The sequence below is a fragment of the Cervus elaphus genome, chromosome 24 (assembly GCF_910594005.1).
Source record: "Cervus elaphus chromosome 24, mCerEla1.1, whole genome shotgun sequence".
Classification (NCBI taxonomy): Eukaryota; Metazoa; Chordata; class Mammalia; order Artiodactyla; family Cervidae; genus Cervus; species Cervus elaphus.
The window spans coordinates 23,065,000-23,078,944 of NC_057838.1; the positions used below are offsets into that span (position 1 = coordinate 23,065,000).

The window sequence follows — 13,945 nt, forward strand, 5'->3', positions numbered from 1 at the left end:
TTTCTTCCCCTGTGCAGTTTACCTTATAGGGAACAAGTTTTCATCACGTGATTTCCCAGTCTCAGCGCCCTCTACCATGCTGCCTCACGCCCTGTATTTTCAGTATACTGGTAACTTAGATCTAGGTATTGCCTGAGATTCATATCTTATTTTGGACAAGAAAACTTGGTAGGTGGTGCAGTCTTCTTCCATCAAGAGACTTGGGTGTCTCTGGAGATACATAATATTAAAAAGCAGAGACATTCCTTTGCCAACAAAGGTCCATCTAGTCAAAGCTATGGTTTCCCCAGTTGTCATGTATGGATGTGACAGCTGGACCATAAAGAAGGTTGAGCACCGAAGAACTGATGCTTTTGAACTGTGGTGTTGGTGAAGACTCTTGAGAGTCTCTTGGACTGCAAGGAGATCAAACCAGTCAATCCTAAAGGAAATCAATCCTGAATATTCATTGGAGGGACTGATGTTGAGGCTGAAGCTCCAATACTCTGGCTACCTGATGTGAAGAGCTGACTCATAAGAAAAGACACTGATGCTGAAAAAGATTGAAGGCAGGAAGAGAAGGGGATAACAGAGCATGAGATGGTTGGATGGCATCACCGCCTGGATGGACATGAGTTTATCTCCGGGAGTTAGTGATGGACAGGGAAGCCTGGCGTGCTGCAGTCCATGGGGTCAAAAAGAGTCAGACATGACTGAGCGACTGAACTGAACAAGTAAAAATTATGATATCTTACTGACCTGTTGAAAAACATAGGCTGACAAATGGCAGAAATGTTATCGCAGGAGGATATTTACACTCTGCTTCAATCCTCAGCTTACCTCACCCCGAAAGCCATAGGTAGAAATGTGAGCTAAATCTTCAAACGACTGCAGTTTACTCGTAGTGAACCTCTCACACACAATCTCAAGATCTTCTTTCTACAAGGTGCAAAGAAACAAATAAATAAGTATGTTACTCGTTTTTCCCAATCTTTCTGAATTTCCCTTTTCTTGACTGACTCCAGGAAGAAAATGCTCTTGGGAGAAGAGTTCTAAATCAGCAGGAGCCTCCTCTCTGGGCATCCAGAATCCTACGAGGCCCTGACACTCCCTCCTCTTCACTTACCTGGTTCTCAGCCTGCTCCGCTGCTTCTGTCTCAGCTCCCCTGACAGCGGGTAATCCACAGTTCCATCCCCAGATGTCTGCTCTGTCTACACTAGTTCTCTTGATGATCTCATGCAGGCTCACAGATTGTACAAAAAATATTACTGTATTTGGAAACTCCTTTACTAAAAATTTACAGATATATTTAATTGCAGCAAAAGAAAATAACAAAATTTACCACTTTAACTCTCTTTAGGTGTATGAAGTACATTCACAATATTGTGCAACCGTCACCAACTTCCATGTCCAGAACTCTGAAATCTCCCCAAATGGAAACTGTACCCATTAAACAAAAGCTCTCCATTTCCCCCTCCCCCAAGCCCCTGGGAACCACTATTCTACTTTCTGATTCTAAAGATTTAACTACACTAGGTACGCCATATAAGTGGAAACAAACAGTATTTGTCCTTTTGTGACTAGCTAATTCTACTTAGCATCCAGTCTTTAGGGTTCATCCATGTGGTAGCGTTTGTCAAAAATCCACTCCTTTCTAAGGATGAATACCATTCCACTATATGTATTTATCATATATTGTTTATCCACTCATCTGTTGCCTCCATCTTTGGAATATCATGAATATGTTGTTATGAACATGAGTGTGCAAATCTCTTTAAGACCTTGCTTTCAACTCTTCTGGGTATAAACCCAAAAGTGGAATTGCTGAATCATATGGCAATTCTTTAGTTTTCTTCCAGTGGCTGCACTATTTGATACTCCCACCAGCAACGTACAAGAGCTCCAGTGTCTCAACAACCTTGCCAATATTTCCTTTTTGAGACATCAAAGGTTTAATGGATGAGGGAGCTTACACATCTGAAGAAAGGTCCTGGAGTGACATCCCACTGTATGGAGCACATGACAGGCAGGATATGGTGACACTCTTTTTATTAATTAATTAATTATAACCATCCTAATTGATGTCAAGTGGGAGCTCACTGAAGTTTTTATTTCTATTTCCCTAAGGACTAATCACGTCAAGTGTCTCTTCATGTGAGTCTCATGGCTTTTAATACCATTAAATGCAATACACCAAATTTTTATCTCCAGCGCAAACCTCTACTTTGCACTCCAAACTCACACATGGATCCCACTAACAGGCATCTTAAATTTAACACACCCCCAAATGAATTTCTGATCTTCCCAAATCCACCTGTTTCACAGCTTTCCCATCAGTAAATGGCAGCTTTGTTTTCTATTTGCACAGGCCAAAACCTTGAAGTCCTTCTTGACTCCTCTCTCTTACTCCCTACACCAGCAAATTCTGAGAGCTTTGTTCATCATCACCAACAAAGAATCTCACTGCTTCTGTCCTGTCCTGCTGCAGTCTATTTTCCACACTGCAGACAGAAGAGTTCTTATAAAACTTGCCAAACCATGTTATCTCTTGGCTCAAAATGCTCTAATCACATCCCTCCTCATCCAGAGTAAAAGCCTAAGGTTGTACAACGTCCCACAAGTTCCTGCACGCTCAGCCTGCTTCTCCTTCAGACCTCATCTCCCGCTACTCTTCCACTCCCCCCACCACCCCACTCTAGACACCCCAAGCTCCTTGCTAGTCCTTAAGCGTGTCCAGCAAGCTTCCATTTTGTGGTTTTTATGTGTATCGTTCTCTCTGCTCAGAACACTCAACCTCTAAACGGCCTCATGACTCGATCCCTGACCTCCTTACTCTCCTGAACGCTGCCCGGCATGGAATGGGTACTCAATAAATATTTATCGTTGGTGTTGAAGTTCTCAAACAATCCCATCCATAAAAGCCTGAAGTTTCCAGAACAGGGCAAAGTTCCGCCACTTCCTGCAGATGCAACACAAGCAGCACACAAACATCCTGCTGCTCTGAGGTTTTACTCACCCTGATCCCAGTGCCATTGTCTTGAATCTGAATCAACTTCAGGCCTCCCTCTTTAACCACCACTTGAATACTTGTGGATTTTGCATCCAAACTGGCAAATCAAACAAAAAAATAGTAATTTATCAGTCTGCAGTTACTCCAATGCACATATTTTAAAATGAATCAAGGCATAAGAACAAATTTCAGACAAAGACAAGGCTGATAAATGTGTTTTTCTTTTGTCTTAAAGGCTCTGAGACCACAAAGTTATCAACTTACATGTTGTGAGAGAGAGAGAGGGAAAGAAGAGAGGGGTGGAGGGGGCAACCATCACTTCCAATAGGACATTCAGCAATATTTCTGCTCCTCTAGTTCTAAACTAATTCTACCATCTGCTACTCAAACTTTATTCAGCCCCAGGATCCTACATGACCCTTATAAAATATCACTAAGGAAAAAATTCTAAAAGTTTTTCTCCACTATTCTCTTTATGAAAATATATACTGGGAGAAAGAAAAAAATGGTGCTGCAGAAAATTAAATACACCTTATCACACCTTCAAAGAATAGCCTACAAGTATAGAGCACCTATAGAGCAAGAGAAAATAAATCAGCCTGGGGCTGCATGAGAAAAAGAAGTTACCTCCTCCTTAGGACGACAATTATTTATTCAGAAATAAGATAATAAGTTACTTAAATATCAAAGAACTTCCTCAGCAGTCCCTGAATTGAAGTTGCATTTAGCCATCTTGACTTGTGTATTAAAAACAGAACTAAAAAAAAAAAACAGAACTAAAAAAAAAATAAAAAATAAAAACAGCAGAACTAGACTCCATACAAAATTTCTTAGAGAACTGTAAGCCAGTGATCTAAGATGTGTAGTGTTCCTGAACTGTACCTTAACACACTTAAATTGTTCTGTTAGTTAATTCTAAAATTGAAGAAACAAAAGCCAGCCTTTGCCAATTATGTAAGTAAAGGCAAAAGGAGAAACGATGCTCAGGTTCCCCGCTTCTTCTTTTGTCCACCTTCTAATTCTCTTCCTTTCTCCTGGTGGTCCTTTCTGACCCACTGTTCTTTCATTACCCTCTTTGTTGTGTATGTTTTCAGAACAATCCCTTTACAAACCTTCCAACTGGAACATTTTTTTCCCCTTTAAAGTATGGATTGTATTAACATCAATGCCTTTTTTTAAATATTTGGCTGCACCAAGTCTTAAGTTTGCAGCATGCAGGATCTTTAGTTGCAGCATGTGGGCTCTAGTTCCCTGGCCAGGGATTGAACTCCAGCCCCCTGCATTGGGAGGATGGAATCTCAGCCACTGCACCACCTGGGAAGTCCCATATCAATGCATTTCAACACAAAGGATCCCACACATTTAGGTATACTATGAGCCTCTGTCCTTTTTGAAGTTTACAGTTTACACCTAACCTTCTGCCCACGTTTTTAACCTCTTCTCTCCACGATGGTTGTGTGACAGTTCTAAACTTCAGAATCCCCAGAATACCCCCAAGATCTTTGAAATAAGGGATCTTTGAAGCGACTCCGCAAAGAGGGTAGGGAAATCCTAAGTGGGTGATTTGAGAGAATAGCATTGAAACATGTATATTAGCATATGTGAAACCGACGGCCAGTCCAGGTTAGATGCATGAGACAGGATGCTCAGGGCTGGTGCACTGGGCTTTCCCAGAGGGACGGGATGGGGAGGGAGGTGGGAGGGGGGTTCAGGATGGGGAACACATGTACACCCATGGCTGCTTCATGTCAATGTATGGCAAAACCACTACAATATTGTAAAGTAATTAGCCGCCAATTAAAATAAATTTTTAAAAATCCTAAGTGGGGACTAACCTGGCAATAGGAAAATGACAAATTAAACCCCAAGTTCACGGCCGTCTCCTAAAATCCTAGCAGTTAATTTTGAATATAACTCAAAGTGAATTGTACTGTTGAATGTAGATGGATGAGTTCTGGAATAAGCAAGAAAATGATAACCCATGGTACCGTTTGAAAGAAAGGAATTTAAACTATAAAACTTTTAGACATTCAAAAACTTGCACCTTCTACATATACAGTTTTTAAAGGGTTTCTTAGTTAATAGCATCATTAAAACAATACTGGTTTACAGTCCTTGCTCCCCCAACAACCCTAAAGTCTCGCGAGAACGCTCGAGGGAGCAGACAACGGCCTAGGCCTCCGCCGCCGCGACCACACAAGCTTGGGTTCAGGGCAGGGAGGCGTGTCCGCGCCATCCATAGCGGCGGTCCGTTACGCAGTGGCCTTTGAGAAAGCCTTGGCTCCCTTCGTACCAGTTCTCAATCATTTCTTTGATGGCATTAGCCGGCCGTTGGATAACTTCTCCTGCCGCGATGCGGTTCACTACTGTCTCGTCCAGCCGCCGGATAACCCCCGCTACAAGCGACATTTTGGCGCCAGACGATCCCGGGTCACGGCGTGAAGCTCACTGGAAGTACCTCCAGCCAATCTCCATACAGTTTCTTGCCCACGTCCTTCCCTCAATCCTGTTGACGAAATTCAGCCTAACCCTCGGGCGGTAGCGTCACTTCCGGACCAGGAAGCTACTGATTGGGCAGCTCTAATGCCCATGAAGTCGTGGTTCCGGTTTCTTAGTCCCCGCCCTAAAACGGCTTCTGTTCGCCTCGCAGCTAGAAGGATGTGCGCCTGCGCGCTTGCAATCGCTGCCTGCTCTTTCTATTGGCTCCTGCCTTGGGGCTAGGGAATACGAAATCTCCAGCCAATAGGAACGGACGCGCGGGTGCCCCAGGTTGGTGTCCGCCGCTGGGGTGATCTGGCGCAGATCGGAGGAGGCGCTTGGGGCCCATCTCCTGCTCCTCCCTCCCCTTTGCTTGCGGCCTCCCAGAGGTCGGCCCATCTCCTGTGGCCTCCGTGAAATGTGGATGACGCCCAAGAGGAGCAAAATGGAAATCGACGAGTCTCGGGCGTTCCGGGCCGAGTGGACCCAGCGGTACCTGGTGGTGGAGCCTCCGGAGGGCGAGGGCGCCTTGTGCCTGGTCTGTCGCCGCCTGGTCGCAGCTACCGGCGAGTCCGACGTCAAGCAGCACTACGAGGCCGAGCACGAGTACTACGAGCGGTATGTAACGGAGGACGAGCGCACGGCGCTGGTGGAGCGTCTGCGTCGGGGCGGCTTGCCGGAGGCCGCCCCGCTCACTCCGGAGCAGAGAATAGCTCGTGCAGGCCTGGGACTCGCCCGCCTCTTGGCCTTGAAGGGTTGCGGCTGGGGCGAGGGGGACTTTGTGCACCGGTGCATGGCGGTGATGCTGAGCGACGTGCTGCCCGACCACGTAGGCATTATGGATGGCATCGATTTGTCTCCAGAGACCACGCGGCAGCGAGTCCTGGACATTCACCAGAATCTACGCAGTCAACTTTTTAACCGAGCCAAGGACTTTAGAGCCTATTCCCTTGCCTTGGACGACCAGGCTTTTGTGGCCTATGAGAACTACCTGCTGGTCTTTGTCCGCGGCGTCGGCCACAATTTGGAGGTACACGAAGAGCTTCTGACCATAATCAACCTGACTCATCACTTCAGTGTTGGCGCCCTCATGGCGGCAATCCTTGAGGCCCTGCAGACGGCCGGGCTTAGCCTGCAGCGCATGGTTGGACTGACCACGACCCACACTCTGAGGATGATTGGTGAGAACTCTGGACTGGTGTCATACATGAGAGAAAAGGCTGTAAGCCCCAACTGTTGGAATGTGATCCACTATTCGGGATTTCTTCACTTGGAACTGTTGAGCTCCTACGATGTGGATGTTAATCAGATCATAAATGCCGTATCTGAATGGATAGTTTTGATTAAGACCAGAGGCGTGAGGCGGCCGGAATTTCAGGCTTTACTGACTGAATCTGAATCAGAGCACGGTGAAAGGGTTAACGGACGCTGTCTGAACAACTGGCTTAGGAAAGGGAAGACTTTGAAACTAATATTTTCCTTAAGAAAAGAGATAGAAACATTCTTGGTCTCGATAGGAGCCACGACGGTCCATTTCACAGACAAGGAATGGCTCTGTGACTTCGGCTTCCTGGTGGATATTATGGACCACCTTCGAGAAATTAGCGAACTATTGAGAGTGAACAGAGTCTTTGCTGCCGCTGCCTTTGACCATATCTGTGCCTTTGAAGTGAAGCTGAATTTACTTCAGAGACAAGTCGAGGAAAAAAATTTGACCAACTTTGCTGCCTTGAGCCAAGTGGTTGATGAGCTTAAAGAGAATCTTCAAGAAGACGAAAAAGTACTCGATCTTGAGAGGTATCGAGGGGTGATCTGTCGCCTACAGAAAGAGTTTGAACGACATTTCAAGGACCTCAAGTTCATTAAAAAGGACTTAGAGCTTTTTGCTAATCCATTTAGCTTTAAACCTGAATATGCACCTATTTCAGTAAGGGTGGAACTTACAAAACTTCAGGCAAATGCTAGCCTTTGGGAGGAATACAGAACCAAAGATTTAGGGCAGTTCTATGCTGGGCTGCCTGCCGAATCTTTCCCGATTATCAAAGGGGTTGCCTGTAAGGTGGCATCCTTGTTTGATAGCAGCAAAATCTGTGAAAAGGCTTTTTCATATTTGACTCGAAACCAACACACTTTGAGCCAGCCTTTGACAGACGAACACCTCCACGCCCTGTTTCGGATTGCGACCACTGAAATAGAGCCACGCTGGGATGATCTTGTGAGAGGAAGAAATGAAACCAATCCATAAACTCTTTAAGTACAACATTGAAACACTCAACAAGAATCCAATGCTAAAAGCAAACATCTATTTGATTTTCAAGTTTGCTAATTTGGATTGTGGGAAGGCACCATCTTCTTCCATCAAAATTGATCATAATTGATACTCTTTAGACAGATTTTTTTTTTTTTTTCCCCATCTCAAGAAGCAGCATGGGACTGACACCTGCAGACGCCTTTTTTTTTTTTCTAAAGCTGAATTTCATGGCAAAGTCATTATCTTTTGCTTTTATGATATAATTGTTTTTAAAGAAGTTTAGTACTAATAATGTGAGTTGAATCAGAAGTCTGTTTTTAAGGTGTTTCGAAGAAACTTTTGCTCTTATTTTAACCAAAAAGGTGTTAAAATTCTGATGCGTATAGTCTGAAAGTATCAACTCCTAAAATATATGTTTGAGCCAGTTTGCAGAAACTCACATAGCAACTGCAGAAGCTTCTTCAAAGGAGGAGGTGTTTTGTCTAATTATCAAAATGTTTTTTTGGCTATTTTTTTTTAGAGATGTTTCTGAGTCTAAATATATTTACTTACTTTAGACCTATTTCCTCTCTCTCCCCTTCCCCTGCCCCATGGTAGCGATAATGATATTAGTCAGAGGAGCAAGAATTGTTTTAAATTGCTAGTTTAAGAGGCTTTTACAGTTTGAAGATCAGACTAACCAATTTTTGGCAGTTTCCCCTGAATGCTTCACAGTTGGGTGCCGTTTTTATGAGCTTGCCTGTTAGAAGACTATGGTAAGTATAGACTCTTAGGGGCTGCCCACTAGTCATTCTTTGTTGTACTCTAGACAGTTTGGCCCTGTCAAAAAGGATGAGAAAGAGAAAATGTTTGCATCGCAGGATCAGGAGGTGTGAGCTGTTTTAGCTTATTTGTCACATCAGCCTGGGCGCTAAGGCTTTATAGAGAAATCCTGCTAAAAGGCAATCCTTTATTTTAACGTGATGTATCAAATGTTGTTTGTGACTTTAAATGGATTTATTATCAACTTGCCATTGTCCCACACATTGTGTATTTAAGACTGCACAAGGGGAAATATTTTAACTCTGCAGAAGCAGCTTTATTTACTGATTGTAGCAGTTCCATATTTTTTAGTGAGACACCTGCTTTGGACTAAAACAGTAATTTTCAAATTTATGTTAACCATTAAAAAATCTTACAGTAAAGCCAAATATGTGAAATGATTTAAGGACAGGACCCAACTTAGAGATCCGCTCAAGTACAATTTGAAAACTTGTGCTCAAGTCCTGTCTTAACTCTTGGAATGCATTTCTCTATGGTCACTAATTCAGCAAATTCAAGGAACCAGAATAAACAAGAATTTAGAAGGAACGTGAAGCCTGAGCAATCAAAATAGAACCAAAATCTTGCCAGTGGTTCTCAATCAGACAGTATCTCCTCCTTTAAAATGTAGGGAGATGAAGGAGACTTTTTAATTGTGACATTCATTAGGAGGAAGTTCTGCTGGCGTGTAAGCATGAATGACACCCTCCCCTTGTGGTGCATAGGATAGCACAGCACAGTCAAAATTCCTGCCAAAGTTCCAGCAGACCCCCCTCCACCCGAGTACATCATCTGATTTTGAGGGAGAAGGCAAATTACCGGTAGAAGCAGAATTAGAAGGGCAAGTTAGGCTAATTGATAACATTTGATGGTGGAGACTAATTCCAGCATTCCAGATTTGGCTGGTAAGATACAGTCAAGGCCCTGATAGGTTCTGGTAGCTCAGAAGAGCATTTATAAATCAGTAGTTGGCACTGAGCCAGATTAAAGGGCTCTGTTCTATTACACTTAATTACACATGTTTTATTACACACAATTAGTTTAGGGCAGGAAAGAAAGTGTTCTATATTTCTAAGATACTTAGCGAGAATGGTCAAGTTAAGATTTGGGTTAACAGGGAGTAAGCTTAAACATCTGGAGAAACAGCAGATTAGAAAACCAAAAAAGAACAAAAACATCTGCCGGTAATTTGCCAGTAGTTTGGAGTATTCACTTTCATGGCAGGTGCCTTAATTGAAAGGATAATTGGAAGACCTGTAAGCTGCTTCTGCTTTCTAACTCCAGTTCCTCAAATACTGAAGTTTTGTACATTTTGTGAAGTTCCATTATATGTTTTGCTTAGAGTGATCATAAAATTAGTTCTGTAGTCACTGACTGTGGGGGAGGTATAAGCCCAGAATTTTAAATTAACCCTGAACAGTAGAGAATTTGCTATGTAAATTAGCCTTGTTTGTAAAAAGAAGTGTGTATTTTGCTGTTTTCTGTACTAAGTAATTCTGTAACTGCATGGCAGTCTTTACAAGTTACTTTTTATAAAATAGCTGTTACTGGTCCTGTCATATCAGTGAATATAGTTAAAGTAAGTACTATTTTTTTTAAAAAACTCTTGTCCCAGTATCTCCCATTCCTACTAGTTTTCTTCAAAGATTTGTCTGTATTCCTCCCTCCCATACTGTGCTCCGATCACTCTTCTAAGTTTCCCAAGTCCTTGTCAATATGCCTTCCCTCTTCCCACCCCTGACTGCCCTCCTTGAAATGCTTGCTTAGTTTGGCTTTTGGGAGAGGCCATCTCCAAGTACGCGTTCTACATCTTCTTTGCAGGCACCTCTTTCCCTTAAACATCTGTGTCCTTGGGATTTTTTTAATTTGGTTTTACGCTATCTTGTTTACATCATCTCCTTAGCTGACCTTTTTTTTTCTTTCATCCCTTCAGTTACCAACTGTATGCAAATGACTCCAACTTCATGTCTCCTTTCTTGACCTTCCCTGATTCCCATATCTAATTGCTAACTCAAGTCCACTTTGCATAGGCATCACACATGTCCTTGACCTTGTCCCCCAAACCTGCTCCTCTCCTGGTCCCTTTCTCTGTAAATGGCACCACCACTGCCAGCCATTCAGTTGGCACAGCCTGAGCCCCAAACTCAGGTCTCCATGACCTTTCCCTCTTCATCCATCACATCCACTCACACACGCCTTTCTGTGAAGTCTGCTGCCTACACATTCCTCAGTTCTCCAGTGTACTCTGATTCAGGCCGTCAGCCTACCTAAATCACAGCAGTGGCCCCCTCCGTCTCCCTTTGTCTGGTTGTGATCCCTTGTCACGCTGCAGCCAGATTACTCCAGAAGTCTCATCACTCCTTGCTTCACCCACTGCTCTTAGGAAAAGGTGCGGTTTATGTGCCACTTCCTCCAGGAAGCCTTCATCCATTCCCTCTAGGCTAAGTGCCCCCACGATGCCTCCCTAAATACCCTGTTTCTCACCAGCCATATACTTAGCACACTGCATCGATCCTTCCTGTTGATCCGTGCTACTCTGTGAGCTTTGCAAGCCTGGAGACCATGTATATGCCTGCTCACTGCTACATGTAATGCTTAGCACAGTGCCTAACTTTTCAGTAAATATTTGGATGAGTAAATATTTGTTCTACTTTTCCCAGCCCTTTCATAGTCTTTGATCTTCTCTAGTTCTGCCTTGACCTGCTTGCTGGGTAACTTATCCACCAATTGCCAAGTAAGAAATGAAACTAAGTTCCTTGTGACTAGGGAATTGTATTCCTAGAATTGAGTTCAGTGCTTGGCCTGTGGCTCAAATATTTACCATGTGACTGTGTTGAGGAAACACTGCAGTTGGCCCTTGTAAACATGAAGTAGTAAAATGAAGTGTCCTCATAGAATCCACCGTGTACTACTGTCTTTACCTCCTTGATAATAGAAGTCTTCATTTTTTCTTTCTTTCTAATTTCTAAAGGCAGGCTTACAAAGGAACCTGGATGAGAAAGATCGGACAACCATGTAGTGGACTAAAACAATACTTCAGTTACATTCGGTACCAGAAAAAGATAATACCTGCTTAAGAGTTAATCCCTATTTTCCTTCTGTAAGCATCAACTCTGGGAGAAAACCACCTGCTCTTTTCCTTTACAGATGGTTTCTGGCTCTTCTGGGATTTTAAAGTAAGTAAATTTCACAAAATACGAGAAGAAGGACCCAGTCAGCCCTTCTGATCACTAGATACTCGGTTCACATGCTTTCCTACTTGCAGAATGTCATCACTCATCACCTCCCCAAGGAAGGTAACCCGGAAGTGCTATGTGCTCAATGTATGCTGCTTAGATTTGCTCTGTTTCTTTGCTTTCTTGGTCTCCTGCCTCTCTGAACTTATTTTCTGGGTCACCTGGGCTTCCAGGTGTTGTGAAAGAGCCACACCCATCATCTCTTACATTTTTTCATTTTTTTCATCTCTTGCTGAGCCGTTTTTTCCAGTTTAAGGGATTAACTGGTGTTACACTCTTAACTGGACTTTTAGCCTGAGGCCCATTAACTAATTCAGAGATTTTAACAGTAAGTGTGATTGTCATCCATGATCGGATCCTTGCTGCAAAACTGGGTTTTACTCAACCTTTGGCATAAAGGATTTCTCATTTTTATCTCTCTCTCTAATTGAGACGTAGCCTCTTCCTACGTCTTGAGTTTGTGAACTGTATTCCCTTGTATTTCTGCTTGCAAACTGATGAACTCTTCTGAGTTCATCCCTTTCCTGTCTGTTTTGTCAAATGGGACCAACAGCTACCATAAAATATTTTGTTTCCTTGTCTTAAAGAGAGATTCTCTGCCTTCCAGATTCTCTCCAGGGAATTCTTCCATTACCCTGCAGAAATGACTTCTGTTCTCCGACAGCAACTTCCAGAATGCCTGCCAACTAAGTCAGTGTTCAGTACTCTAGGTTTTTGAAAACAGAAACTCTTTCTGTCTCAATGAGCTAGGCTGCCATGCGGTAACAACCACAAGATCCCAGCTTTTCTCTGGTAGTCTGGCGAGGGCCTCTGCTCTAAGTCGGGGGTTGAAGGCCATGGGCAAGGTGTGTCCTACTGCCCGTTTCTCTAAAAGTTTAATTGGGAGACAGCCTTGCCCATTTGTTTCTGCCTTATCTATGACTGCTTTTCTGCTACCCTGGCAGAGTTGTGGGGTTAGAGAAGAAAGTGTGCAACCCACAAAATGCAAAGTATTCACTATGTGACCCTTCAGAGAGTGTTCACTGACCCAGGCTTTAAGTGGTCCTCATTCTAGGGCTCGAGCTGACCAAGCGGATGTCACCTAGGCTGTGACTGCTCATTTAGGGAAATGAAAAAGTAGGACAAGTCACTCACAGGCCGTTTAAGCACTCTCACTGGCCAGAAGAGATCCCACGGCCACGCCAAGTCCAAGGAGTGTGATCCTTCCTCGTGCCTTGGAAGAGAACCAAAAATATTTGGAAGATGATACTACCAACGAACACATAGCTATATTTCTCTCTCTCTCTGTCTATAAAATTTCTTTGAAAGTATTTTTTCTTTTTAATTGCGGTGAAATTTATGTTCAGTAAAATGCAAAGACTCCATGCACACCTTGTGGATTTTTATGCACACCCTAGAATCCATCAACCAAATCAAGACCCGGAACACTTCAGCTCCCTGGTCGCGGCCCTCCTGTGCACACCCCCAGCCTGCCACAGATAACCACTGTTCTGACCGTTAGCACCAGAGATTATATTTGTTTTAAAGCTTCATGTAAATATGATAATTCTGTGTACTCTTGTTCAACATTGTATCTGTGAGTTATCCATGTTGTGATTCATTTATTAATACTTCTGTGTAGTGTTCTGTCGTATGACTTATACAACAATTTATGAATCCATTCTACTGTTGGTGGAAATTTAGGTTGTTTCCAGTTTGTAGTTGTTAATGAATAAAGTTCTTATGAACATTTTAGTGTCCGTCTTTCACTGAATGTGTGCGCCCGTGTTTCCCACTATTCTCCCTGGTATATGCCCTGCTTCATCCTTCTCTCGTCATGGATCACACAGCAACTAGCTAATCGTATTTTAAAATGTAAATCAGAGCATGCCAGTCATCCGCTCAGCATGCTTCAGTGGTTTACTGTCACAGAATAACATCCAAGGTCCTTACCACGGCCCACCTGCATGATCGGTACCCACACCCTTTTCCTTCCTACCTCATCTTGCATCATGTTCTTTATCCCTTCCCCTTCCCCAACTCTACTGTGAACTACACACTGCTGGCAAATTGAAGATAATTTGACCCCATCCTTAAAGTTGTAATCTTTGTAGATAATTTTTTTGTTTTCTGTGCCACAGGTTCTATGGGACCTTAATTCCCTGACAGGGATTAAACCCACAACCCTGCAGTGAAAGCCCAGAGCCCTA

At 43.3% G+C, this 13,945-nt stretch overlaps 2 protein-coding genes across 3 annotated transcripts in view; one reads left to right on the top strand and one right to left on the bottom strand.

The window, feature by feature from the left end:
- The window catches only part of MLH1 (mutL homolog 1), an 83,570-nt gene extending 78,046 nt beyond the window's left edge, over positions 1-5,524 (bottom strand). Inside the window, exons 1-3 of one of the 2 annotated variants that reach the window (XM_043885724.1) lie at positions 5,284-5,522; positions 2,997-3,087; positions 820-918 (exon numbers count right to left, since the gene is read on the bottom strand). In XM_043885724.1, the coding sequence (XP_043741659.1) occupies positions 820-918; positions 2,997-3,087; positions 5,284-5,399 (306 nt within the window). In that variant the 5' untranslated portion in view covers positions 5,400-5,522. Of the gene's footprint in view, positions 1-819; positions 919-2,996; positions 3,088-5,283 lie in introns of both variants that reach the window. The other variant, XM_043885725.1, reaches the window with a different exon arrangement.
- A 215-nt stretch (positions 5,525-5,739) lies between these two features.
- EPM2AIP1 (EPM2A interacting protein 1) lies at positions 5,740-13,485 on the top strand. Its single transcript, XM_043885752.1, has one exon. The coding sequence runs from the start codon at positions 5,887-5,889 to the stop codon at positions 7,711-7,713; it is 1,827 nt and encodes a 608-aa protein (XP_043741687.1). The 5' UTR covers positions 5,740-5,886; the 3' UTR covers positions 7,714-13,485.
- Positions 13,486-13,945: the final 460 nt, after the last annotated feature.

Coding starts and splice junctions, on each gene's coding strand:
- EPM2AIP1 (XM_043885752.1), top strand. CDS start 5,887: ATGTGGATGACGCCCAAGAGGAGCAAAATGGAAATCGACGAGTCTCGG.